A 26,715-nucleotide genomic window follows, 5' to 3' on the forward strand; every position below is an offset into this window, starting at 1 on the left:
CCTGTTGGAAGGGGCTCTGGGGGGTGGCACAGGACATCATCCTCCACGGGTGCATCCCTCGGGGCTGGTGGGTGCAGGCAGGCTTCCTCCCCTACAGCGTCCCCAGGCCTGGGGTGGGTGCAGGCTGCCTCCAAAGCCCGCGCATCACGAGACAACATGAGGTTACGTGATTAAAGCCTCATCTCCATGAAGAAAGAGGAGCAGAGGAACAACAAGAGGTGGAGGAACCCTGGGAACCTCCACAGTGCCAGAGATCCCCCGACCTGACGGCTCCCAGGGCCGTCCGTGGGCCAGGAGGTGGCACCCATCCTGATGGTCAACTGGGGCAGCTCCCCAGATCACCTCTTGGACTGAGGGGGTGAGGGACGCGTTATGGGATGTAGGGGAAGAGCATTTTGTGATTGTACAAGACTTATTACAGGATGTTCAGGGCAAGGAACCAAAAGTGGGGAAAAAGAGGGATCAGGGTCCACAAATGTAGGAAAATAGAGGGATAAGGATATGGAAGGGGCTGTGTATCTTCTATCTAACTACTCATCTACCAGTTTGGGGTGTATGTGCCTCCTGGGGATACACACTCAGCCTTGCTGCTGGCTAAAGCTGGGACATGGAGCCAGGGCAGCCTCGGCCGTGTTGGGCTGCTGGATTTGGCAGCACTGAACAGAGCATCCCACAGGTATTACACAAAGGGTGCTGGTACAGACTCGGAGGCACCGAAAACTACTAGCTGTGTCTGTTCCTGGTGGAATACATTGGAATACATTAACGATAAATACTTATTATGGGCAAAAATAAAAAAAGGGAGAGAGAGAGAGACAAAGAAGGGGGAGGGGAAACCTCTCTGCAAAAGCCAGCTGGTGTGAGATGCACCGAGCTCCCGTGTGAGCAGCAACCTCAGCCTCCCCTCCAGTGCAGCCAGCTGTGACGGCGCTGATGGTGATGATGTATTTTGCATATTTCGCTTGATCTCATTTGTGACACTATTAGGACACTCAATCACGTGCACGAATTGCACCCTTGACTGGTCACTGACTTGCTGCGCAAAGCTGATTTTTTGACAATTCATCAACGTTTCAATGGGCGCTGTTGTCCGTAGCGTGCGGTGAAGTTGGTCCTTGAATTCAAACGACAACCTGCAAAAGAAGGGGTGGAGAAAGTGTGTGAGGGAGACTAGAGGGTGAAGTGCTCTCAGGGGACTGTCCCCCAGCGCTAAGGGGTGTAGGAACAGGGTGTGGAGGGCCCACACGAGTGCATCTAAACAGGCGGTGCGGAAGCAGCACAGGAGAGAGCAGAGTGGTGCAGTGGCAGTGTGCTGCGTTCATAACCCAGAAGTCAATTCATCGAAATCATCCTTTTACCCCCTCGGTTGTTTTTTTTTTTTTTGTTTGTTTGGTTTTGTGTTTTTTTTTTTTTTTGTTTGGTTTTTTTTTTTTTTTTTTTTTTTTTTGGGCTCCGGGCTGCCTCCTCAAACAGCCCGGGTTGCGCGGCTCCATGACAGGGCTCTGTGGATTTCCACATCATCAGTGCCCGGCACTGGGCAAGACAAAAAGAGGGTCGAGGATAAAATAAAATAAAATAAAAAATAAAATAAAATAAAAATAAAGAAAAATAATAAATAAAATAAAATAAAATAAAAATTAAAAAAATATAAATAAAATAAAATGAAATAAAAATAAAGAAAAATAATAATAAAAAAAAAAAGTAAAAAAAAAAAAAATAAAGTAAACCAACCAAAACAGACGTGTGTGGCCCGTACGGGGATCGAACCCGCGACCTTGGCGTTATTAGCACCACGCTCTAACCGACTGAGCTAACCGGCCGCCCTGCGCCACCGCCTCCCCCGCCGCGCCCAACTCCCGCCACGGCTCCGCGCTCGGTTTTGGGGGCGGGGCCGCCCCCGCGGCTGCCGGGAAAAGGCGCAGTTGAGAAAACAAACGGCTAGCAGAGGATGGTTTCGATCCATCGACCTCTGGGTTATGGGCCCAGCACGCTTCCGCTGCGCCACTCTGCTGCGCTCGGGGTGCCCCGCGGGTGCTCCGCCCCATGGCAGCCACCCGCGGCCCGGCCCGGGGGGATGCCGTGACTGGGGGGGGCGTGGGGTGTGAGTGGATCCCCGCGGGGGGGGCCGAGCAGCGGTGGCACCTTCATTAACAGCCCCGCTGCCCCCCCCCACGAGTGGGTGGCGGTGAACGAACGCGCTGCGGTGCGTGGCTGCCCCGTCTGCTGCAAGAGCTTTAACCGTCTCCCCGGGGGCTGGAGGCGGAGGCGCCCACCGTGTTGCTGAAAGGTGAACAGAGAAAAAGCCCACCCGGGAGCTATTCCCTGCCCGTTGGGCAGGAGCTGCCATTCACCTGTGGGATACAACGGCCTGTGCCCAACATTTTTGGAAAACAGGCAAGTATACTGCAGGGACCATAAAAGAATGAATGCGGGTGTATTTTTGCACAAGTTTCTCACAAATTGGAGGGTCTAGTTTGCAAAACTGCCGGTAGTTGGGAGATTTAAATGTTTTGGGAAAGAAGAAGAAGAGAACGTAAAACGTGGGAGCTGGGCTACTCAGCACATCACACATCTCCTGTCTGCCTCCAGTAGCACCAGCGTATTCGCACCAGCTCCACAGGAGCAGCAGTCAGGTGCAAAAGGGGGACAACCTGTCAGCGCCGCGATTTGTCTCCTCATTTTGGAGAAGCTGAGGCTGCCACCCACATGGTTTTCCGGCACAGAGCCTGTCGCCTGTCAGGCTTGTGGTGGGTTTCTGGCAACGACTGCTGTCTTCCTCCCTTTTCACTCCCACAGCTCATTTCCAGTGGGTGCAAGGAAATGGACTGCACCTCCTGGGGGTTGTTGTTATGCCGCATCGGTGGTCCACAGATCTTTTGGCTAAGCACTTTCCTCTCCTTGTGTCCTGGGATGACAGTCCCCAAGAGTTGACTCTACCCTTTCAAGACGTTCCTGTCTTGTAGCACATCTCTGCTTCTGGCATCTTGTTGGATTTTACTGGCGGACTTGACTGCTAGCATCCAGTCAGTGGGGTAACAGCCAGACCTTGTGCTGGAGCCAAAGTCAGGCCTGTCACAAGCCACAGCTCTGTCCCCTGGTCCTGTCTGCTTAAGCCACCCGGGTGTGCAGGACCTGCTAGGGCGTTTTGACAAGCAACAGCAACACACTGATGTCACAAATGCTTTGTCTTGATCTCCCAAGGAGGTCAGTCAAGCACCCAACAAGGGCTCGATAGAGGTACTAGCTAGCCTGGCTCGTGCAGCACTTGCTGCCTCTGTGGTGAGGGTTTGTACCTTGCCCCTGGGGGAACTGAGGTGTGTACCGGGGCCATGCTCAGAGAAAAGGACCTCTCATGTTTAAGCCGTGTCTGACTCCAAGAACTGGGCTGCTGCAGAAGGTGTGGATGGCGCATAAGGGCATACTTTTTGTCCTTGAAGACAGACAAGCAGTGGAGCAGGTCATGCAGTGAGGCTGCGCAGCCTCTGTCCTTGGAAGTTTTCAAGACTCGGCTGTATGAAGCCCAGCCTGACCCCAACAGCTGACCCTGCTTTGAGGATGAGGTGGGGCCAGAGATCTCCTGGGCTCCTCCCACTCATCTCAGTGTTGTTGGGTCTCAAGAGCTGTGTCCATACACTCTGCTCACCTGTGGCATCTGCAAGAACCTGCCTGCTCCTGCAGCCCTTGCCCGTTCTGCATCTGCAGTGCTTTCCCTGCATCTTCCCCATGGGAAACTCCCCACATTCCTCATTCCTCCACATGTCTCCCAGTTGCTAGAGTGGCAGCCCCTAGCTTAAATTTGAGTCACCGTATAGGAGATATTCACAATTTTTCCTTTTCAAGACTGACGGGAGATGGGCACATAACATGGAAAAGCATTTGGTGAAGTGAAAGGACCTGTATTTCCTGTTCAAAGTGTGGGAAATGTTCCAAATTTCCATGCTTTTCATGTAAGTTGTCCCTTCTCCAACCCATTCCCTTCCCCAAAGCCCCTGCCAATTCCATATCTAAATCTCACTTCACCCCAAACATCCCTGCTCAATGTTCTGGCCAGTCAGCACATCCTGACACCTACTTACTACTACTATGCAGCCACCTCAAAAGATGATTTCTGTTCTCCCTAAGCCCAGTCTTGGGCTTTTTCTAGCACTTCCTCCCCTCCTTTCCCTCGCACTGTTGAGGCCAGTCTTGTTAGAAAGAGCCCAGGGAGCACAGAGACAAGGACGCAGAAGATGAGTATGTACTCACATTTCCAACCCAAGTGTCCACTGACCAGCAGTCCTTCACTCCTCTGCAGAACCTTCCCATCGGTAGTGAGTGGCTTTGTCCCACGGCACAGCCTGATGGCCCAGGGAAATCTTCCTGCTCAAGGAATCCTTTTTAAGACGAGTCTTCCTGGAGGTGCCTCATGTTTTATCGCCTCACTAATACATCCTGAAATGCTGTTTTCTTGCATACCCCTGTTCCCATACTGCATGGGTGGGTCTGCAGTTGTACCTCTTGGACAGGGTTCTGAGATGTTCTTGAGAATTCCTGGTATTGTTTGAAAAGAGTTGCAAATAGCAATACTCACTTTTAACAACCTGTAGGCTCACCTTGGAGATATTTGAAAGCCATCTGGACATGATCCTGAGTTTTATGTGGTCCTGCCTGAGCAAGGGGGTTGAACGAGATGACCTCCAGAGGTCCCTTCCAACCTCAACCATTCTGTGACATCACACAGTGGGATCCCTAACCACCCCCACACAGCCAGAGCTGTATCACACTCATGTCTCCAAAAAATAATGGATACAGGGCCATGGACCCTGATTTCAGTTTCCTGACACTCTTTTGGTATGGCAGTTGGAGGTCTTTTGGGTGCACTACTGTGTACATTCCTCGACTAAGCTGCAATATAGGTGTGACTTGAAACATCCTTGGCTGGCTGAAGTCCCTAGGGTTGTCCGTTACATCTGGATTGGCAAACACAACATGGGTTTATGGGAAACTCAAACCTGTTTGCACTGTAACCAAAATAAGATGATTTAGGATGTTTCCAGCAGAGCTAGTTATCTGTGTTCAAGCAACCAAAGCAAGTTCTTCTCAGTTGTTCATTCACTTCTTTAATGTTGCTGATTGTATTGACTAGATTGTCATTAGCTCTAATGGGCATGTCAGTACTGACTTAGGTATAGGCACCTACGGTTGGATGTCATATTCTTCAACTGGATCCCATTTCTATATCCAGTCAACTGAATCCCTCTACTTACTCTTTACTTTCTGGTGGGAATAACTGATTACCATGGGATGAACTATACCAATATGCCAACAATCTGTTGGTGTATTTTTCCTGAAAATATGCATAACTTCTTTTTTCCGACTTTGCTGGAATTTTGCTACAGCTTAGGTTTATGTATGCTAGAGTCATATGTTCCTATGACATATTTTACATATGCTTGAAAACAATTGTGCAGAAGAAGGGAAGAAGGCTTAAATATTTTATAGTTAATGTACAGATTTTATGGATTATTTCTGTAATATTTTGGACAGTTACATTAAATATATTCATTTATTCATTACACAGATGTCCTGGGTTGAGTGAGTGGTGGAGTTTTTTGGTGGCAGGGGAGGGGGCTATAGGGGTGGACCCTGTGAGAAGCTTCTCGAAGCTCCCCCAGCTCCACGTCAGCTCCACTTCTGTTTGGGAAACTGAGCCAATCGGCTGCAGCCTCTGCGATAACGTATTTAAGAAGGGACGTGGTGACGGGCAGTGGGACTGGTGAGGAGGAGTTGCTGCAGCTGCATGAACACCAAGGTCAGTGGAGGAACAGAGGAAGAAAGGAGGGGGGAGGTGTGCCTGAGCAGAGACCCCCCTGTATCCTGTGGTGAGACGGCAGGGCGGCCCCCCCCTGCCACCCATGAAGATCTACGGTGGAGCAGACATTGATTTACAGGCCTGTGTTTCCTGCTCTGATTGATCAAGGTTCTGTGCCCGAAGAAGGCCGGGGTCTCATGGGAAAAGGCAGCCCCGCTGCTGTAATTCAGCGCTGGGAGGATTGCAGCATGCGGGGGAGTCCCACGCCGGAGCAGCTCGGGAAGGGCTGCAGCCGTGGGAGGGAATCCAGTCGGAGGAAGTTAGTGACCCATGACGGAGCAGTGTGGGGAACGCTGCAGGCCCATGGGAGGAACTCATGTCGGAGGAAGTTTGTGGAGGACTGTCTCCTGTGAGAGGGGGACCATGATGGAGCAGGGGGAAGAAGTTCCAGAAACTCCCCCCACCTGAAGATGGAGAAGTGACAGCCCTGACTGCACCCCCCCATTCCCTGCCCCTGCGCCGCTGGGGGAGGAGGTAGAGATATCGGGAGCAGAACTGAGCCCGGGAAGAAGGGAGGGGTGGGGGGAAGGTGTTCTCAAGATGTGGCAATGCTTCTCACTGTCCTGCTCTGTTACGTGTTGCTAGTGTCTGTAATAAATGTATGTTCTTTTTTCCTTCCCCTAACGAGTCTGCCTTTTTCTCTTGACCATAAAGGGTGATTTTTTCCCCATCCCAGTCCTATCTCTGACCTCAAGCCTGGCTCTCTGTCCCTTCTTATTGCCGGAAGAGAAGGGAGAGAGAGTGGCTGCGTGGTGGTTGGCTGCTGACCAGGCTCAAACCATGACAACAGATTATGTATGTTTTTCAGCATTTTCCAACAAAAGCTAAATTGTCTGAAACCTTTACAGACTTTGAGGGATGCATTAATTCTTTGATTTTTAACCTTTCAGCTGTGAACAGTATTCAGAAAATCAGTGAGACTCTCTAGGCAGAGGCACCTTGCTGAAAAATTGTCTTCTCCCAAATGTCTTCCTCAGAGCATGCTTTACTTCTTTGTTTCATAAGCTGCAGATGATTGAGTTCAGCATAGGAGTTACTACCATGTAAGAAAGAGCCACCAGTTTCGTTCTGTTTGTCAAGAGGCTGGACTTTGGCTTTAAATGTCTCAAACCAGTTGTGCAGTCAAACAGTGTCACCACCACCAGGTGAGCAACGCAGGTGAAAAAAGCTTCCCTTGGCAGAAGGCATTTGGAGGATGGTATGGATTATCTGGATGTAAGAGGTTGCTATCAAGATACATGAGATCAAAACAATTACAACAGTAGCAATGAGCATAAGAAGCTCAAATAAGTACGTGTCTGAACAGATCAGATCCAGAATGGGAGAAACATCACAAAAAAGAAAAAAAGTACAATCTCCTTTGAGACACGAAAGGGGTAGCTAAATAGCCAACCAGTGAGTCCTACAGAAAGTGGAATACCAGCAATCCAGCATGCTATGACCATATGAAGACATACTCTCCTGTTCATTGTTATGGCACAGTGCAAGGGATGGCATATAGCCATGTATCAGTCATATGTCAGTGCACCCAAGGGGAAGCACTCAGAAGTGATGAAGAACATGACAAAGTAAAGTTGTAGGGCACAGGCAGAAAAGGAGATGGCCTTTCTCTCCAACAACAAATCCACAAGCAACTTGGGCACTATGTTTAATGTAAAGCAAATTTCAAATAAATACAGGTTTTTGAGAAAATAGTACATGGAGGTTTGCAAGGCAGGGTCAGTGGTTGTAACTATGATGATGAGAAAGTTCCCTGACATTGTGATTAGGAACATCAGAAGAATTCCCTCAAAGAGGAAGACCTGAAGAGCAGTGAGGTGGGAGAACCCCTGCAAGGTGAAGTAGGTCTGGTTTCCAAACCCCAGTGCTTCAACAGCTTCCATGTGAAAGAGAAACAACACAGCCTGTATAAGCTGACAAGGAATACATGAGAAGAAAGGCCTTTATAGGGATGAAGTATAAATAGTGAGCTGCTCTGAAACTGCTTGCATTATTTAGTAAGTGGGACAACCAAATATAGCTGGGCAAATAACATTTTTGAGAGGCATACTAAAAAAAAAAAGTGATAAAAATGAAGTAACAAGAAAAACCAACGAGCTTCAGTGCAGAAGAGATAGGATTTTCCTTACAGTTTTACTGTTTTCATTTTTAATTGAGTTAATTATTGTCATATCTATTTCATATTTCAGTCCAACTGGTATTTTCTGAAATGTGTTTTTATCAACAATTCAACTATTTTATTTTCTGTGTGCAAAATATGTAGGAAATATTCATTTCCTACAGAACTGAAATCTAATTACATTCTCTGTTTTCCCCTGTTTTTATACACATGCACATATATATGTATATACAGATTTAAACTAAACAAAGGAGAATAAAATTGTTGATGGTACAGCTATATGTTTGAAGTCTGAAGGATGAACAGAACACATATTTTACTATTTGGTCTTATCACTGCTAAAATATAAAATAATGACCTGCTAATTTTGTGGTTTATTTATTTTTTTTTTAAACTGTATTTGTTCTTTATTCAGTACCACTGGACAATTGCTTATGAATTCAGTACTGTAAGAAACTGTCTTCTTGTAGACCATCTGCAGTCTGCCTGTCCATATTTAGGTATTTGTGATGTAGATAACCATTTGAATTGCCTTCTCAGTGTACGTGTCTTTACGCCAGCAACAAAGGTAAGTCAGAAACCTTGATTGTATTTCTCACTTAACCCAGTTATCTGTGTTGGGGTCACTATTTGGGGGTGCCTTTCATTAGCACAGAAAGGAGCACCTATGTGCATTGCAGAAAGCAGTATTAGCCAGGAAAGGTCCTCCCTGACAGTTTGTAGTTAAGGCATCCTCCAACCTGCACTTTATCAACGCTGGTTGACCTTCACAGTAAAGTGAAGCTACAAGTCTGCATTGCTATAAAACACAACCTCTTTCAATATGTTACCATCTTGACCTGTGTTCCCTCCAATCATCCTGGTGGTCCTCTTTCGGACTCTCTTCTATTTATCAAACTCTTTCTTGTATAGAGGAATCCAAAACCAGGACATCTTTCTCCACAGGTGTCTTTGCAAGTGCCAAGCAGAGGGGAATGGCTGCAATCCTTTGATCACCTGGCCAGCTCTTGCTAACACAGCTGGCTTGCTGGTTATTCCTCTCCAGTGCAGGGATAGACTGCTGGCTCAGGTCCAGCTTGCTATCCACCAGGAACCCCACATCCTTTTCTGCTCCTCACATGGTCAGTCCCAATCTATACTTATGCAACTTTTGTGCCATGGCCAGCACTTGGCATTTGTCTTGAATTTCACAAAGTTCCTGTGTATGGCCCTCTTCCCCTGTCCCCACATTTGTGACATCTGGAAACTCCCGAGGATGTTCTCCATCACATCTTCCCAGTCACTGATGAATATGTGAAACAGCATTAGACCCAGTATCAGCCCATGGAGAATGTCTCTCATAGTCAGCTACCAGTTAGAGTCAGATTGTTGACCACGACCTGTTAAAGCCTTGATGGTCCAGGCCATCCTAATGTTTTCTCACCCAGTTTAGATCTTCTCAGTTTGGTTACAAGGCTACTATGTCAAGAACTGCTGAGGTCATTAAATGGCATCCACCAGTCTGCCTTCACCCATTCTGAGCCAGTCATCTCATCATGGAAAGGCATCAGGTTGGTCAGGCATGACATGTTTTTGGTAAATCTGTGCTGTTACACATCTTTTCCTGATATTCATATGCCCAGACATGGCTTCCAGGAGGTTTTGCTCCATATCCTTCCTCAGGGCTGAGGTGAGGCTGACATTCCTCAAATCTTTTTTCCTGGCCTTGAAAACGGGTACATTTGCTTTTTCTCTGTCACTGGGAACCTGGTCCAATTTGTCAGAGATGACAAATATCAGGCTTGCAACGGCATCAGACAGTTCACTCAACACCGTCCACTGCATCTGTGGGTTTGGTTGGGTTTAGTGTTCTGAATTACACTGTAACTTGTTTGTCCTGAGTTGTGGGTAGAACTTTCTTAAACCGTGCAACTACTTTGTTTCTTTTAAAAAAAACACATTTTAGAGCAGGGAGGGGTTTTTTTATTTATTTTTTTTTTTTTTAAATTTTTTTGTTTGTTTGTTTGAAACATCCATATTTTTACAAGTGAAGTATTTTCCTGAATGGTCAAGAAAAGCTTTTGTGTTGTTTCTGCAAACAGCCATATGGCAAAGAGCAGCAGCTTAGATACCCATTGATGTTTCCCTTACAACCTATGAATAGAAACAACTCTCAGATGTTATTTTTGTTCATTCTTTTCATTCTTCAGAAGTAATCTAAAATAAGCTAATTGCCAGAAGTACTTACATCTCTTACATATCCATGAAAGTCTTAACATATAGCTCAGATGCATTCTCTTCTATCCTTTAAAAACATTAAATTACATTTTTCTTTTGATCCATCTATACTAATAAGCATTTTTCTTGCCAGTTTTCATTATCAAATAGTATAGAGTGAGGTTCAGCTGTTCTGAACTACATGCTATCTTACATTGCTTCCTGAGAGAGGAATCCCTCTCTGGATTCATTACCAAGTATAATCAGAAGACAAAACATCTCCCTTGGTATCGTACCAGACTATGAACAATTTAAATTAATGAAAGTTAACTTTTTTTTTTTTTTTTAATCTTACACGAGTAGAAGTAAAGTTAACAATAATTAGGTTAAAAATTAAATTTAAAATAAAGTGTGGTTCTCCATTTGAAGGTAATGGGAGGAGGAAAACACCTTTTGCTAGATGCCTTGTTTGAATTATTAATCGTCTGTCTTGATGGAGAAACAGGAACCCCCAATCAGACCATTTGTTTTAGACATCTATCTGAGGACAGGTATATCACCTTCTGAAGACGGCTAGCTGCTTTTTATTATCAGGCATGTAGTAGCAGCATGTGATTTAGCTAAAAAGTCTGTAGTTGAATGGATAAGTTTGGGTGAAATGAATCCTGCTTGAACTGCAGCTATTCAGAAAATTAGAAATTCAGCATGAGGTTTCCAAAACTAATTTTTGGAAAGTGTCCTACACCCACATTGAACAAAGTGTTTTGTGCTAGGTAAGGAAACCTGGTAGCAAGGCAAAGAGAGATTCACAATACCTAACTTCAAACATCTGTAATCCAGTAGTTTTAATTGTATTTGACATATGTAGTGACTTTTAAAATTCTCTAGAGTATCCAAGATATCTGATTAAGACTGGCAAATATGATAGTGATCTGCAGGAAACCTTCTGGAACAATACTGGAGACCAGCTAAGATGCTCCTGGGTGTCTCAAATGGCACTGAAGGTCTGTGTTTGTCGTTGGTTTGAGTCCTAAATTTCTACATCCAAGCTTTTCACAGAAACACTTGCCCTGTAATCAAAGGAGAGGAACAGGTAATTCTAAATCATAGCCTCAAAAGTCCAAAATGTGCAGATAAGTCACAATGTAGAAATGCCTTTTTTCCATTTAGTGAATATGTTGGGAGACTAGGTGACTAACACTTGTACAGAGTTTGTAATGCAGATGTCTAAGTGTAAATGGATATCCGTTATAGTAAATAAAGCAATAAAGACATTTCTGGACCTGGTTAATTTGGCCTATTGTGGATATATGCTATGGGACAGATAGATATGTGTTCTTTAGTTCAGAGCTGTAATTAATTGTTTAAATTTAGCCAAGGCATGAGAAAGCTTTTCCTGGCTCATACACCTTTGTGTGGCAAGTGGTTCATATTTCTTCCTGGTTTTGCTAATCCCCTCTTCAGTCTTGCCCTCCTCCACACCCCCGGGATGCTTCCCATTAGCCATTTCTTGCTCTGCTAACTGCTTTCAAAAGCTATACTTCCTTACTGTGATGGCCACCCCTGTTCCTATGCTGTCTCTTCTCCACTGCTTATTGCACTGTGAGACGCTTTAGTGAAGTGTGAAGCTTTGCTAACTGCTATTTCTTTTATTTTTTTAACCATGTTGAATATAAGAACACACAAAGCAATCACAATTCTATAACCTACAGAAGATTTCTAAACAGCCCTTCTTATTTCCTAATTGTTATCAAGGAGGATGAAACTACAAATGCAAAATGAACTAATTTCAGGTTGGTAAAGATGGTCCTTTCTATTTATCTCCCCTTCTCTGTACCAAATATCAACAGAGTGTGCATTCCTCTTTGGAAGTTATTGCAACGTTGCTGTGGGAGTTTTGTTTTCATTGTAAGGTTCTAATCGTCAGTCCAGATATAGCTAGTATTTAATTAATTTTAGACTGGATGTCTACATTGTGTGTTCTTCTGTATGGGGTAGCAGTTCTTTAGTATATTGAACTGAGCCCTTCTAGAGCGTGGTTTGTATTAACCAAAACCACACATCCAAAATAGATCAGATGAAGCACGTTCAAGCAATGTTTCTCACTCTCTTCATTTGCAATCAAGGGAGTCCATATAACTATCTCGGGTGTAGACATCTACACAATAGATGTAAAAACAAGGAGCAATCCAGAACATAGCATTAATAAAGAAATGGTCTATTCACTATAAATTGAGTTTCAATTTACTCTGAACTGAATTTCATCTGTAGTGAGAAAAAAGAAAGCCAGCAGGCAGGAAAGAAGATATCACGTTCAATAACACATATATAATGACATTTATGGAGTTATTTTACTTACTTGACAGTGTTCACTATATATTCATGTTCTTTTTCCATATCACTCTGCAACTGATAGCAAGTTTATTTACTTATTTTGTTTCTCTGCTTATCTATTTTTAAGGTGTACAGCTATATATTTCCAAGTTTTATTCAAATTAACTATATTTACATGCCATGTAATTGCATCTAAACCTGTAACTCGTTAAGGATTATTAGCTCTTTTTTTTTTTTAAACAGAAAGCTACCCTCTGAATGCCAGCAATTTGCTTGTCTGTTTTTGCAGAGCTTCCCTTACTTACTTGTTTCTCAGGCTGTAGATAAGAGGATTGACCAAGGGAATGAGAATAGTATAAAAAACAGAGAAGACTTTGTCTGGACGTATTTGGGTATTGTGATTATTACCTGAAAAATGGATTCGTGCCCGGTGTGCAATAAGCCAACCTTAACATGCTCAGGAAAGATATTGTATTTTACTCAGGCCTGGGTGCTCAGCGGATTTTCCACAAAACAAGCACCCCTACCAGCAGGTTCAGGTGCTTTTATACACAAAAATCACAGGTTAGTACTTTTGCAAACATGTCTATTAGATACTGATTGATCAGTGATTATAACACGGATCATGGAAGGCTTTTATCACTGCACATGCTCAGGGGAAGGGTCTTTAACCTGGGCAGGGGTCGTTCTGACCTGGGGTGTGTTTTTTAGTATTATAATGAAGGTAGTTCACTTCAGGAAACTTTAAAAGTTAGTTTAATTGCCAAGTTACTTAACCAAATAGTCACCTTGCCAGGTTGTCAATTTGATGTATGCTAACTATTGACTATAACCATCTGCAAGTGTGGAGTGTACTTCTATCAATTATTAACTATGGCCACTGGTGAGTGTGAAGTATACTACATGCATCATGATGAGAAAGTACATAGAGAGTTAATATTGATAAAATTAATACTAATATTAATAATTAATAAATAATAACAAACCATAACACTTTGTTTAATTATTAATTAAATAAAAATTAAATTAATTTAATAATATTATTATTATTAATAATAATAATAAAGATGTGAGGAACATGTGAAAAAGGCCTTCTTCCTTCCAGTGTCAGAAGGAATTCTCATGACTGCAATAATGATGTAGAAATATGATGAGAAAGTGAACACAACTGAGTCACTGAGCCCACACCCACCACAACAGAACTGACAAGTCCTGAAACATGAGTGTCACTACAGGAGAGTTTTATTTGGAATGAATCACAGAAACAATTTTCTATTTCACTAGTCCCACGGAAATCTAAATTTGAGATCAGAAATGTTAGGCTAGAATTAGATAGAAAGCCACTGATTCAAGATGCATCACCTAGCTGGAGACAGACCTTGTCGTTTATATGGGATGGATAGTGCAGGGGTTTGTACCTACTGTAGGACATCACTGCAAGGAGGCAGCACCCTGCAGCTGCCAGGCCACCAAAGAAATAGTACTGTGTAAAACGTCCGTTGGCTGAAATACTTCTGTCTCCACTCAGATAGCTAAGCAACATCCTTGGCAAGATATCTGAGCTGTAGCAGATTTCCAAGCAGGGCAAATTGCCCAGGAAGAAGTACATTGGGGTGTGGAGGTGCAGATTAGCTGTCATCAGCACAATGATGAAGACATTTCCAATTATGACCACAATATACATTGACAGAAACATCAGGAAGAGAAGAGAATCCAGTTCAGGGCCATTCCCAAACCTCAGGAGGATGAACTCTATAATAACCATTTTGTTTTCCACTCTTGTTTTGTCATAACTTTTGTTCTAGAGATAAACCAATAAATGTTAGCACCAATTAAGACCTTGACCATTAAGACTCAAATAATGAAATTTTATTTACAGAATGGAGAAGCATTATCAGACCTGTCACCTGATTTCTATAAAGATTTCTCACATGCTAAGAGAACATTATTTGTTACTCCATGTACTGAAAAGAACACTTAAAACTGAAGTAACGCCCGTGCTTCTTCTCTGGCACAGAGGCCATTTCTAACATGTTTCCAATCTGTGCAAGCAAATTAAAAATCAACTTCTTTCATTAGATGACATCACAAGTTTTGTAAGTCACAAGTTTTGTTGTGAAAAAAATGAGCATGTGGTCTGATTGCTCCAGTAGTAACATAGCCATATGTCCATTGTTAATATGTATTGTTACATATTAATATATTTACTATATATAGGTATGTAGCATGATCTTTAATGCAGACTTTTTTCTTATTTGAAGGAGGCTGAGAAAGAATCCAACTTGCACCAATGAAAATAAGTATGAAGAACATCTATACCATCCTCAGCATTTGTTCACCCTGCCAAAAAAAACCCAAACACACACAAAAGTAACTTTCAGTTGTTTCACCCTTAAATCTTGTCAATGGATAGAATGGAGGATTACAGATTTAAGGAGTTTAAATCACCCTAGAACATACAGGGTGAATCATCTTGTGCAAGTACATATTTCTTGCCACTGAGAACTCAGAGATTGAGTTCCGTTGCCAGACCCTTAATCAGAAAAATACAGTTTAGATAAATCCTACTGCTTGTCATGGTACTCTTTTTTATTTTCCTTTTGTTGTGTACTGAATCATGTCATTCTCTAGATTTCCTTACAAATCCCATTTTCTAAAACTCCTGAGGCTTTGGCTGATGCTTTCTGGATTTGTTGAGTACAAAAATACTAAAAAATTAAATATTCAGCAGCCCAAACTAGACACAACACTGTGGTTAAGGAATCCAGGCAAAGGAATGGAACAGAAAATCTACTTGTTTTTCTCCTGTATAGACTCTCCTTGTCAGCTCTGTTTTTATCCAGATGTGCATGGAGCTGGGAGAGTTAAAGAAAATGTACTAATGGAGTGCATTTTTCAGGCCCATATAGCTGGCAACACAAATTTCAGCCATGACCCTTCACAGACTGGGAGGGACAATCTTCAGCCCCAGGGTTGTGTAAATGTGTCCTCTACTACAAATACAACTTTGGTGGGTTTTTTCCAGCCCATTGTCTTCCCAGATCTAGCACTCCAATTTAACAGCATCTACTTGAACCATCTTCGGCAAGATTAATGTCACCTGTATCTGCACCTAAGGCATTCACCTCAGACTCCTCTTATAGTTTCTCTTATAGTCTACAGAGAGAAGTAAGCTCTGTGGGCTGTAATCCATCCAATATGTTTTATATATCTACTTTGTATGAACTAAATCATCTAAGGAATTTATGTATTTCTTTCCATGGACGATAGCAGGAGGTTAAGTTATTAGCTCAGAAGTCAGCTTCTGTCATGCAGACTGCACCTCCTTTTTGATATTGCTTGTTACATTTTGCCACTATAGGGAGGTGACCAGACACTACAGTAGTGAAGGCCGTATAAGGACACTTATCCAATAACTTACATCTGGACCACCTATGATGGCATAACTTTGTAAGACTTACACATTTCTTTCCACAGATCTAATTAAAAATTTTCCTTTAAACTCTTTGTCCTGGGTTGGGCTGGAATAGAGGTAATGTTTCTTTTTGGCAACGAAAATAGTGCTGTGTTTTGGATTCAGCATTAGGTTTGGTATGAGAAGAATGCTGATAGCACACTGACGTTTCGGCTGCTGCTGAGATTTCAAGGACTCTCCAACTCCCCATGTTCCGCCTGTGTGCAAGTGCACAAGTTGCAGGGAGGGAGCACAGCCAGAGCACAGGAACCAAATTGGACAATGAAATATTTCATATCATGTAACATCATGCTCATTATATAGAGGAGGGGTGATCGGGGAGGGGCTCTCTCTCGCTTCTGGGATTGCGATTGTGGGGTCTTGATATTTCGGGATCACTAGCTGGGAAGGGGCTGGGTATCAGTCAGCAAGTGGTGAGCAATTGCATTGTGCATTGCCCACTTATATTTTCTATTACTGTCACTGTTTTCATTTTATTACCATTATTAAACTGTTTCTATCTCAACCTGCAGGTCTCCCTTTACCCCTCCAATTCCCTCCCCTATTCCCAGGTGGGGGGGGAGGGTGTGTGAGCGGCTGTGTGGTGTTTGGCTACTGACCAGGCTCAACCCACAACATGCTTATTCATTCAAAATCCCATTTTTCAGCCAATATGCCAAAATCTGGTGACTGAAAATGTTGCAAGTGTGTCCCGTTTCCATGTCAATCAACAACTGTGTCAGTCATTCTCTGCAGATGTTGCTTGATCATTTTTTTCTGCAAGGTGACTGTGTTCCTAGCTGTGGTATCACAAATAAGTGAGATTATTATTTTGGGTCCTGGTTTTTAATCTCAGTTTCCTAGCTCACATTTAAGAAGGCCAGGTGGACTGTCATTTATTAGTTAATGCTTGGACTGCTTAGTCTCCAAGGCCAGACAGAAACAACTTGATGATTATATATCTCTTGGCAAAGTAAAACTTTGCATCAGCTTGGTGAGCCTCAAAAATAAAAGAAGAAATTGTAAGAACATGGGGAAATTCAAAGACCATATGAAAAAAGGTAAGTCTCAAAAAAGTAGAAGGGGAAGTTGTATTATGCAAATACCGCTAGATGGGAGTGTCGTCAAAACAATCTGAAATATACATTTCTATAACAGTGACTTTGGTCTGTGAAGGTGCAGAGCTGGTCCTAGATGAACTGCAGAGACTGACTGTTACCTGTTTTGATTGTTAATATGAGATGGAATAAATATGTTTCAAAAATACAACATCTACCTGTTGACTTTCACATGGAACACCCTTAGTTTCCCCCTAGGTAGCCACTCTGTCAGTTCCATGGTAGAAATAAAATGCTTATGTTCAATCAGTCTCAGCTACATCATTGCCACAGTCTCTATGTATGTCATCTAGAGGCTTTAGTTTGGGGGACAATACACACCAGAAGACAGATCTCTGTTCCTGGTGCCAGAATGCCTTCATATAATTAATTCACAAACTATTGATTTGTACTTAGCCTCAGGTAGCTATTTACAAGCTCCATCTAAAAAGTGAAGAAAGAATGGGCAACGAGAGTCTTCAAATACCAATATTATCACCTGAAGAGGCTATGGAAACTCTCAGAAGTTTCTGTCTCCCTCTACTGAGAACGTTACAGTGAGTATCCTGTTGATTGTAGATATCCAGATATCCCGTTAAAATAGTCAGATGTTCAGGAGATTAAGTTTGGGTGAAGTGACTCCAGTTTCTAAGTATCTGAGGAGATTTCTGTCCTTTTTAAACCTGAGAATGTTTACAGCACTTGCTCAGTAAACAAAATAATTGAGTCCTGGCTGCCATGTAGCTCAAAGAGTCACTACCCCCAGCTTCCCTACTACCAGATGGTACCCTAGTGCCTAAGTTATGGCATGATTCATCATAGGATCTCTGCCATCTGTCTTCATGAGTTGTACCATGGGGACAAAGTAATGCAAGGTTCATGAGTGCAGAGGTGGACTTATCCAGGACTGTCCCAATCTGCAGTGATGTTCTGTGCACATTGTGTTCAATGTAAAATTCATTATCTGCTTCTGGTGAAAAAAAGGTAGGCCGACAGGAGGAGATTTTGCGTATTTCAGGTGCGTACCTACCTTTGGCTACATGGAAGGCTTATACCTAGTGTTCTTGTGAATTAAGGAAGAGAGAACAAAATGAATATTTTACGAGTTGTGACTCTTCAGAAGCATTCATATTATAACCATATAACACCAACTCTGAATTTCTTTTGGATATTGTTTTAACCAGGTGTTCCACCAGCGTTTAGGCCAAAGAACATCTTGCCAGTACAGATACGATCTTCCTGATGGATTTATTAAAATTTCAGTTTTCTTTTGGGCTATGAGATTACCTGAAATACAAGGCAGCCAGCCATACTGAGCATTAGCAGTAAGTAGGCCCTGGAGACAAGTAATAAAAATTAGTGCTTTTGGGCTGTACGGAAAAAGAATTTCAGAGAGTTGTGTAAGGAGCTTCTCACTTTATCTGTTGGACATGAGTGAAATTTTTTGCAATGATAAACTCAAAGAAGAACACATAATCACAAAATGATATTTCTGTTCACCTGAACTTGAGGGTTAAGATTTCCTCTGGCCAAATTTGACACTGAATAAACTCAAGTTAACTTTACTTCACATGGAGTTTTTTATCTTCCATAAAATTCAAGCTAAATTATGTGTATTGAAAATTGGATTAATTTACTTAAGTATCTGTTCAGTGTCATTTTAAGTTCATTTGGGTTTCGGATGCAGGTCTATTGTAGGTATTGTGTCACATCTGTCATCAGTCTGCAGAAATCTCAGAATAAGATCTATGTTCAAGTAGATGAACCCTGCACTTGGTCCCAGAATCAAACACTTAATGTTGCAGTTTCTACCGCGTAGGCCTGTATACACGGTTCTGATGTCTAAATTCCCATTTATAGTTTATGAAGATTTAGTCAATATGGCCTGGAGAGCTATTCAGCTGATCAACCTACAGTGGGATTCAGGTGCCAAATAAAGGAGCCAAATGCCATTTCACATACTCTAGGTTACGACAGACATTTTCCAATCAATGGTATGGCACGGGACCTATGGGACATCCTTCTGGAGTGATAGCTGGAGTTCTGATATTTTTGGGCATCCAAAATAGTCCTAGATGCCTGTGTTTAGGCAGTGTAATTAAGCTCATTGCTCAGGAGACTTCTAAAATTAGACGCTTGAGTTTGGCACTGAGATGTTTATGTTAGGCACTGTCTTTTCTCACTCCTAGATCACCAATGCTAGGTGCAGAAAGCGCAACCACTGCTAAAAATATGCATACCACATGTGAACAACTTAATGTAATCATTTCAGTTTGTTGTTAGACAAAAAATTGAAGAAAAAGTTATAGGAAAAACTAGACACTTCAACCTTTTTGAATTTCTGCCTTATTTTTATCCTCTGTCTGATATTTGCTGTGTGTTTGACACTGAAGGCAAGAGATAAAAACACTCAAGAGATCTGGGGTCTAGCCCAGACCATGCTGAGCTGTCACTCCAGTGTAGACTGAAAAGAAAGCACTTTAGGGTTTGGTATCTGCCAGGGCATTCATACGTGTTTTTACCATTGACTTGACATCCATGCTAACAGTCAGTCTGTGTGCACCACTGACTTGGCCTACTCTGTCTTTCACCCTGGGGTGCTGGTCCCTTTTATAATCCTCACAGCACAACTATTTCCATGTTTCTTGTTTGCTTCAGGTCGTCCTGTGAGGGAACTTGGGCAATAGTGGCACAGTAGTTCTCATTTACTGACACAACTTTATTATGCCAGTCACAGGTTTATCCAAATGTCCCAATATTTTTAAAGTGACAAGGCATTGACCAAACTGCATAGACCCTACTCCCTATGCCTAAAATTTCCCTACCCTGCAAACACACTGGGTCACCCGAGGTGCAAAGTATAATACATCTTGCGTGAAGATTATCTGGTTGCAGAAACCGATCTGATGTGTCTGCAAACTACCTACTTTTAGGCGTAGGGAGTTTTGAACACCTTTCTCTATGCTGGCATAGCTGGGTGATCTGCAAAGGAGCAGAAGTATATAAATCTATATCCACAGCACAAAATTTCAGAATTAGGGTATGCCTCTACAAGACAGGGAAACAGGCCGGGACACTGAGGCAAAAATTGGCATGTAATCATCTACACTCCTTAGAAAAGAAGATAACTATCTTGTCCCTGAGGCATACCAGCAGTAATTGGCACTGAGATAAGACTTTTTTTTTTTTTTTTTTTTTTTCACAGAAAACATTGATGAAATGTTTTGAGTTGGAATTTTATGTAAGTTATAGGCACATAGAGACTGGATCCAAGAATCTTTACGGCCATGCGTGGAAAACAGCTTTTAAATTTTTATATTACCTTTTAGTGTTTGCTTTCCCCACGATTCAGCATGATGTCAGCTACAGAGAAGCAAAACCAAGCCTGCGTTACAGAATTCACCCTGCTGGGATTCAGCAATTTACCTGACCTTCAGGTTCCTCTCTTCCTGTTCTTCCTGGTGATCTACCTGGTGACAATGATGGGGAACATTCTCACCCTCATGTTGGTGATGGCTGATCAGCATCTCCACACCTCAGTGTACTTCTTCCTCAGTAACTTGTCCTTCTTGGAGAAGTGCTCCAGCTCCGCCATCCTGCCCACGCTGCTGGCCAGCTTCCTGACAGGCAGCAGAAGTATTTCCTACAGCAGCTGCATGACACAGTTTTTCATATTTGCTCTTCTAGTTGGGGTAGAGTGTTACCTCGTGGCAGTGATGTCTTATGATCGCAGTATATAACAGTAGACAAACCTTTACGATAGGTCACCCTAATGTATCTGAAGCTTTGCTTAGCACTAGCTGCAGGGGCCTGGGTAAGTAATTATTTTAATCATCATCACCATCCCGAGAATCCCTTCAGCGACAGGGAGGCAAAAGGCATTTTTCCACATGCTCCTCTCACCTCATTGCGGGCACTATTGTGGTCTGTCTTCTACACTGTGGTGACACCTGTGGTGAATCCACTTATCTACACCTTAAGAAACAAAAAAGTCAGAAGAGCCCTAGGGAAATAAGTCCAGGCATTTATGGGTTTATAGAAAGGACACAGCAAGAGCTATGCTCTGTGAGCCTTTTTTTTTTTTTTTTTTTTTTTTTTGAGGAGGGGGCAGGGCTTGGGGGACAGACTATAAAAATATAAAGCATTGGAGGCAATTTCCACAGCAAGTATACGGTCACGGATGTAACAGTTTGCTTAGTCACAAGTGGATCTGGGTGGCTATTTGGGGAAAAAAAAAAAAATATGTTTTTTGGACTTCCTCAAAAAAATCCCTATGCAACCCCTATACAATTTTGCACTTTTTTGAAATAACTAGGCCAGGATCTTGGTCCATCGCACATTAGCTGCTCCTACTATGATCAAACCCAGCAAGTGAGCAGGGTTCTTCAGAACTGCTGCTATTCACTCCACAGAAGATAAAGGGCAAAGTCGATCTCACGTGTCAGGCATGGGAGCCACCGCAGCTCGATCTAAAGAGGAAACCTTCTACAGAATATCCTCAAACAGCTTGGGTGGAAGGGCACAGCTAACTCTGGCATTCTACAGTGTAGATATGCCTAGATAAGAAGACTCCCTTTACAGCCAATACGAAGACTTTGTCACTTCTTGGGTGTGATTCATCCCATCCTTTAACCGGTATCTGAAATCATCTTCTCTACCAGAGTCCTCACTGTGTTTGCTGAAATTCCTGTCGTGTACTCCAGTACATGCCGTACATTGCTGCAGAGTCCCATTCCTTCTGCTTATCTGCATATGTGTTTTGGGAGCAATTAGGGATGCCAGAGGATGGCTATTTTTCTAATGAAGCTTTAATCTGGGAGGATACGATCTGGGTTTTGGACAGGAGAGAACCTAACATCCCATAAGCATCCCATAAGCATGACATATTTCTTTCTCTCTTTTCTGAAATGCTTTCCTCTGACAACAGCGATAAAAGAAGTTAATGATTCAGGGTATAACTAGGCAGAAAAATCAGGGATTCTTTAACTGAAATGCTTATTGTAGAACTTAGCTCTTATGCAATCTGAATTGATACTCCTAATTAACTTCAGAAAGAAATTACAGACACAATGAAGTAGAACTCTGTGATCTGGATATATCTGATGGAAATTTGAGCTCTACAACCTAAGAACTCTTCTTTTTTTTTTTTTTTTTTTTTTAATTGGGAAGGGGAAAATAGATGTTTCCAGCTGAAATCTGAACACTGTGAAACTGCCTAAATAAGGAAATTAAGAACTGTAGGAAAAAAAAGAAAGGAAGGTAACTGATGTCACTGAGATGCATTAGAAAATTCAAACTGATGTGTGCTAGGTAGGCTGATGAGGATTTAGCAGCAAGCCAAGCCTTGACAAGCAGGATGAGCGTATAAGATAGAGACCAGCTTGCCCTGTTTCCCAGAGAATCTGCTCCCAAGGGAGTTGCAAAGAGTGCATGAGTCAGAGGGTTCAGGAAAACAGTGTCCTATCTGATGGGTCTTCCACGTCTGCTAAAGAGGCAGGCGCAGAGTCCTCAGGGTAAGCAGCTGTCAGGAAGCCAAGGGAGGGGTGTTCCTGGAGGTTATTTGGGCATCTGATGCCTGCCATTTTCTGGTGGATAAAGGGTAGAGAAAACCCTGCAGAGGACCACAGCTCTCTTTTGTGGACTCCCGGGATACAACTTCAGGATTGGCATAGGTCATGTTTTGTGGACTCTGGATTTATTTATTTTGTGTGTGTGTGCGTCTTTGGCTACTTTTTCAACAGTGGAAAACAATAATGATGCATTGCTCTCTATGAGGACTTAATCTAACAATAATAGCTATAATGCAAGGATAGCTGTGTAGGCTAGAACTTGACACTTACCCATGAACACCAGAGATTCCAAACTGGGCTGAGATGTCTTCACTGAGCTGTCTGCATGTTCTGAGTTATCTCAGTTAATAGTTAAGATAATATAATCCTGCAAATGATGAGATAGGACCTTAGTCTAACTTGAAATACTCCCTTCTGCTTTCTCTTTATGCATTTCAAGTCATTTTTTCTTTTTTTTTTTTTCTTTTTTTTTTTTTTTTTTGCTGTGGACACTGTGGACAGACATTTCTCTCCACTTTTAGACAGTGGCAGAGGAACTGTTGTTTCTGAGCACCCACATCACGAGTACGTATGCATTTTACTGCTAAAAGAACTCTCTACATCAGAGGGGAACTCATACCTTGATCTCTGACACATAAAACCTTTACAATGACCATTTGACAGAATCATTTCCATTGAACATCCCACTGGGGACACTTGTAGAAGAGTGATGGCAGTTCAGTGAGGGGCCCCGGGTGAGCTGGACAAGTATTGCAGAGGTGGAGGAGCTCAGAGAGGGCAGTATTTCAGGGAATTGCTCCAGGCTTTGAGATGGGGAAGAGGGTATGGCACTGAGTGTGGGGTATCGGGAAAAGTGACTTGGCGAGGGCTGTGTTTCAGGCCTGAGCAGCAGCCCTTGAGGCCGGGGCACACAGGGGAGGAGGGCAGCCCCAAACTGGGATAGCAGCCGTGTGTGGGCCGGACCGACACACCTTTGCTCAGGCACCTTTGCTGTGTGGTCGCTGCAGCCTCCCAGGAGCCTGGGTGTCTCCTCTGCACACCCTACGCTGACCAGAAAGAAGCCTCAGGCAGGCGAGGCCTGAAAAGGTCCTGCTGTTGGTCGGCATGCATCCTCTTTCTTTGACAGGATACGTCAAAGGGGCTGTCTGGTGAAAAAAACCTTATTCCCTCCTTTAATTTCCTGCAACCATGCTCAGATTTTCTGCTCTGATCAGCCCCCTCAGGAGGGCCACTGAGACTTCCTGCAACAGCTCCATCTTTAATAGCCTCAGCAGGCCCCATTAAAGCTCCAGAAAACTGTACTCCTGAGACCATCCTTCACACTGTGCAATTTTTACCCAAGGGCTTGATAGACCGAGCAACGGGTAATAAGCTTTTGCTTGCCGCTAATTCTCTGTACAGTCACCAGGTGGCTAATAGGAGAAATAGTCTTTGAGAAAGAGTTTTGATAGACTTCAAGTTCTTAATGAGCATATGATGCAACAGGGCATTTCTTGTTTCTTACTGAAGTCCGGTGATGTAACTTAACATACTCCAAATGAACGTAATAAACATAATTTTTCCAATAGGGGATGATGCTATCAAAGAAAACCAACCCATGCTCTCTTAGTGGTCAAGCCTCTCTGTGTGTTTTTGGCTGTTTCTCTCGGGAGTTGTGAAGGGCAAAGCCGTCTGTGATAAAATTAGGCCCTCTTACCATCTTCAGAAACAACACTGCATTGCAAATCCAGTAAGAGCTCCAATTCCTTCTGGGGCTGTTCCTGTAAAATTACCTGCATGCTCAGTTAGGATGGCAGATACCTTTCTGCACCAAGAATCGTGACATATATAAAATTATTCAAAAAACAGATAACATCTTATAACATTTTGAAGATGGGTTTTCAAACTCTTTCACTTGACTATAAGGTATACCAACACAACAAACCCCGGTTGCATCACTGGAGATGGGCATAATATCAGAAGACACAGAAACCAATATGTAGATGAGAAACCAATATCATAAAATATGAGAAGATCAGAGGCAGGGATTAGTGATGGTACTTGTTCAAGAATTAAACAGGCAAATATTGGGCAGGACAAATATCAAGCTGATGGAACAGATATTTGACAGATAGACAGGCAGGCAAATAAGCTTTTGTAAAAATGGAGAAAAAGGCAGAAGAAAATTTAGTGGATGGTGAGCTAGCTAAAGAGTTAAGAACAGAAGTAAGTGTCACGCACACACAGACTTTTTTTTTTTTAGCGAGGTGGTTATCGGTCTCTTTTTCCCGGTTAACCAGTACTAGGTCAAGAGGAAGCGACCTCAAGTTGCGTCAGGAGAGGTTTAGACTGGATATGAGGAAAAATTTCTTCCCTGAAAGGGTTGTCAAGCATTGGAACAGGCTGCCTGGGGAAGTGGTTGAGTCACCATCCCTGGAGGTATTTAAAAGACATGTAAAGGTGGCACATAGGGACATTGTTTAGTGGTGGAGCTGGCAGTGTTGGCGTCGTGGCTTGAGCCTGGTCGGCAGCCAAACACCACACAGCCACTCACTCCTCCCTTCTCTTCCAGTGATGAGAAGGGACAAATGAGGCAGGCTTCGGATTCAAGATAGGACTAGGTGGGGCAGATCATCCATTATGATCACGGGCAAAAGACAGACTCAGTGGAAGAAAAAAAGAACATAGACTTATAACAGACACTAACAACAGCATTTAACAGAGTAGGACAGTGAGAAGCATTGCCACATCTTGGGAACACCTTCCCCCCACCCCTCCCTTCTTCCCGGGCTCAGCTCTGCTCCCGATATCTCTACCTCCTCCCCCAGGAGCACAGGGGGCAAAGAATGGGGGGTGCAGTCAGGGCTGCCGCTTCTGCCATCTTCAGTGGGGGAAGCTTCTGGAACTTATTCCCCCTGCTCCAGCGTGGTCCCCCTCTCACAGGAGACAGTCCTCCACAAACTTTCTCCAACATGAGTCCCTCCCACGGGCCACAGTGTTTCCTTACACTGCTCCGGCATGGGACGCCAACTTTCTCCAACTGGAGTCCCTCCCACAGGCTGCAGCCCTTCCTGGGCTGTTCTGGTGTGGGACACCCCTGCATGCTGCAATCCTCCCAGCGCTGATCTACATCAGCGGGGTCTACTATTTCCCACAAGACCCCGGCCTCCTTCAGGCACAGACACCTTGATCATCCATGTGAAATACAGTCCATAAATCAGTGCCTGCTCCACACTAGATATTCATGGGTGACGGGGGGGCCGTACTGTCGTCTCACCACAGGATACAGAGGGGTCTCTGATCAGTTTTGGTGCAGAGGTGGAGCTGACTTGGAGGTGGGGGACCTTCGAGAAGCTTCTCACAGGGGACCACCCCTATATCCCTCTCCCCTGCTGCCAAAAATCCCACCACTCATTCAAACCCAGGACAGTTAGGTTAATGATTGGACTCGATGATCTTAAAGGACTTTTCCAGCCTGAATGATTCTAACATATCATTACTTCCCAGTATTACAAGAGTTTGTTGAGCCTTCTGTCTGTCTCGGGGGCAGTTATTCTTAGTGGCCAAGAGTGCTGAAGGGAGCATGTGAGTGCTCAGGGAGGGTGCAGAAATGCTGCTGATGGTTCCATGAGAAAGGATTGTGCTGACAGAAAGAACTCCTATCTTGTTCGTAATGCCCTTTTTTGGAGTTAGGGTTGCCATCTTCAGAAGTCCTGAGGAAAGTATTAACACATTTGGGCTTAAGTAAGAAAGATGGGCAGGAGAGTGGAACTCAGCTCAAGGCGCTTGTTGCAGTTGTCTGAACATACGCACTTGAGGCCGTTAAAGATACTCTTTTACACCCAAGCCTTTAGAACAAGTCTGTAGCTTTGTTCAAGGACCAGCAAGACAGACCTGCCTGTCATTTTGAAGTGCCAACTTGAAGGCCATGCAGGGTACCTTTGGGCATCTGGAGTGGCAGCAAGCTCCTACGGGAGGTATTTGTACCTTGGTGGAATTTAGATGCTTAGCTGATATAGGGACGTCTAAGCCTGGATCTCTTCAGGGTCTGTTGCCAACATCCAGGAGTCTGTTCACATCTTAGATTGCTACCTTGCACGTTCCACAAGATTGGC

At 43.4% G+C, this 26,715-nt stretch overlaps 1 protein-coding gene, 2 non-coding genes and 1 pseudogene across 3 annotated transcripts; 1 reads left to right on the plus strand and 3 right to left on the minus strand.

The window, feature by feature from the left end:
- Nucleotides 1-1,746: 1,746 nt before the first annotated feature.
- On the minus strand, nucleotides 1,747-1,820 carry TRNAI-AAU. Its single transcript has one exon. It is a non-coding gene; the product is annotated as a tRNA-Ile (tRNA).
- A 119-nt stretch (nucleotides 1,821-1,939) lies between these two features.
- TRNAM-CAU lies at nucleotides 1,940-2,011 on the minus strand. Its single transcript has one exon. It is a non-coding gene; the product is annotated as a tRNA-Met (tRNA).
- An 11,538-nt stretch (nucleotides 2,012-13,549) lies between these two features.
- LOC104357325 lies at nucleotides 13,550-14,265 on the minus strand (annotated as a pseudogene).
- Nucleotides 14,266-20,404: 6,139 nt separating this feature from the next.
- LOC116961048 (olfactory receptor 150-like) lies at nucleotides 20,405-21,916 on the plus strand. The gene is given in 3 exon segments (XM_042804313.1): nucleotides 20,405-20,782; nucleotides 20,785-20,865; nucleotides 21,755-21,916. Coding segments are annotated over 3 exon segments (621 nt in total).
- The last annotated feature ends 4,799 nt before the right edge of the window (nucleotides 21,917-26,715 follow it).

The sequence above is a fragment of the Tyto alba genome, unplaced genomic scaffold (assembly GCF_018691265.1).
Source record: "Tyto alba isolate M040663 unplaced genomic scaffold, T.alba_DEE_v4.0 Super-Scaffold_41, whole genome shotgun sequence".
NCBI lineage: Eukaryota > Metazoa > Chordata > Aves > Strigiformes > Tytonidae > Tyto > Tyto alba.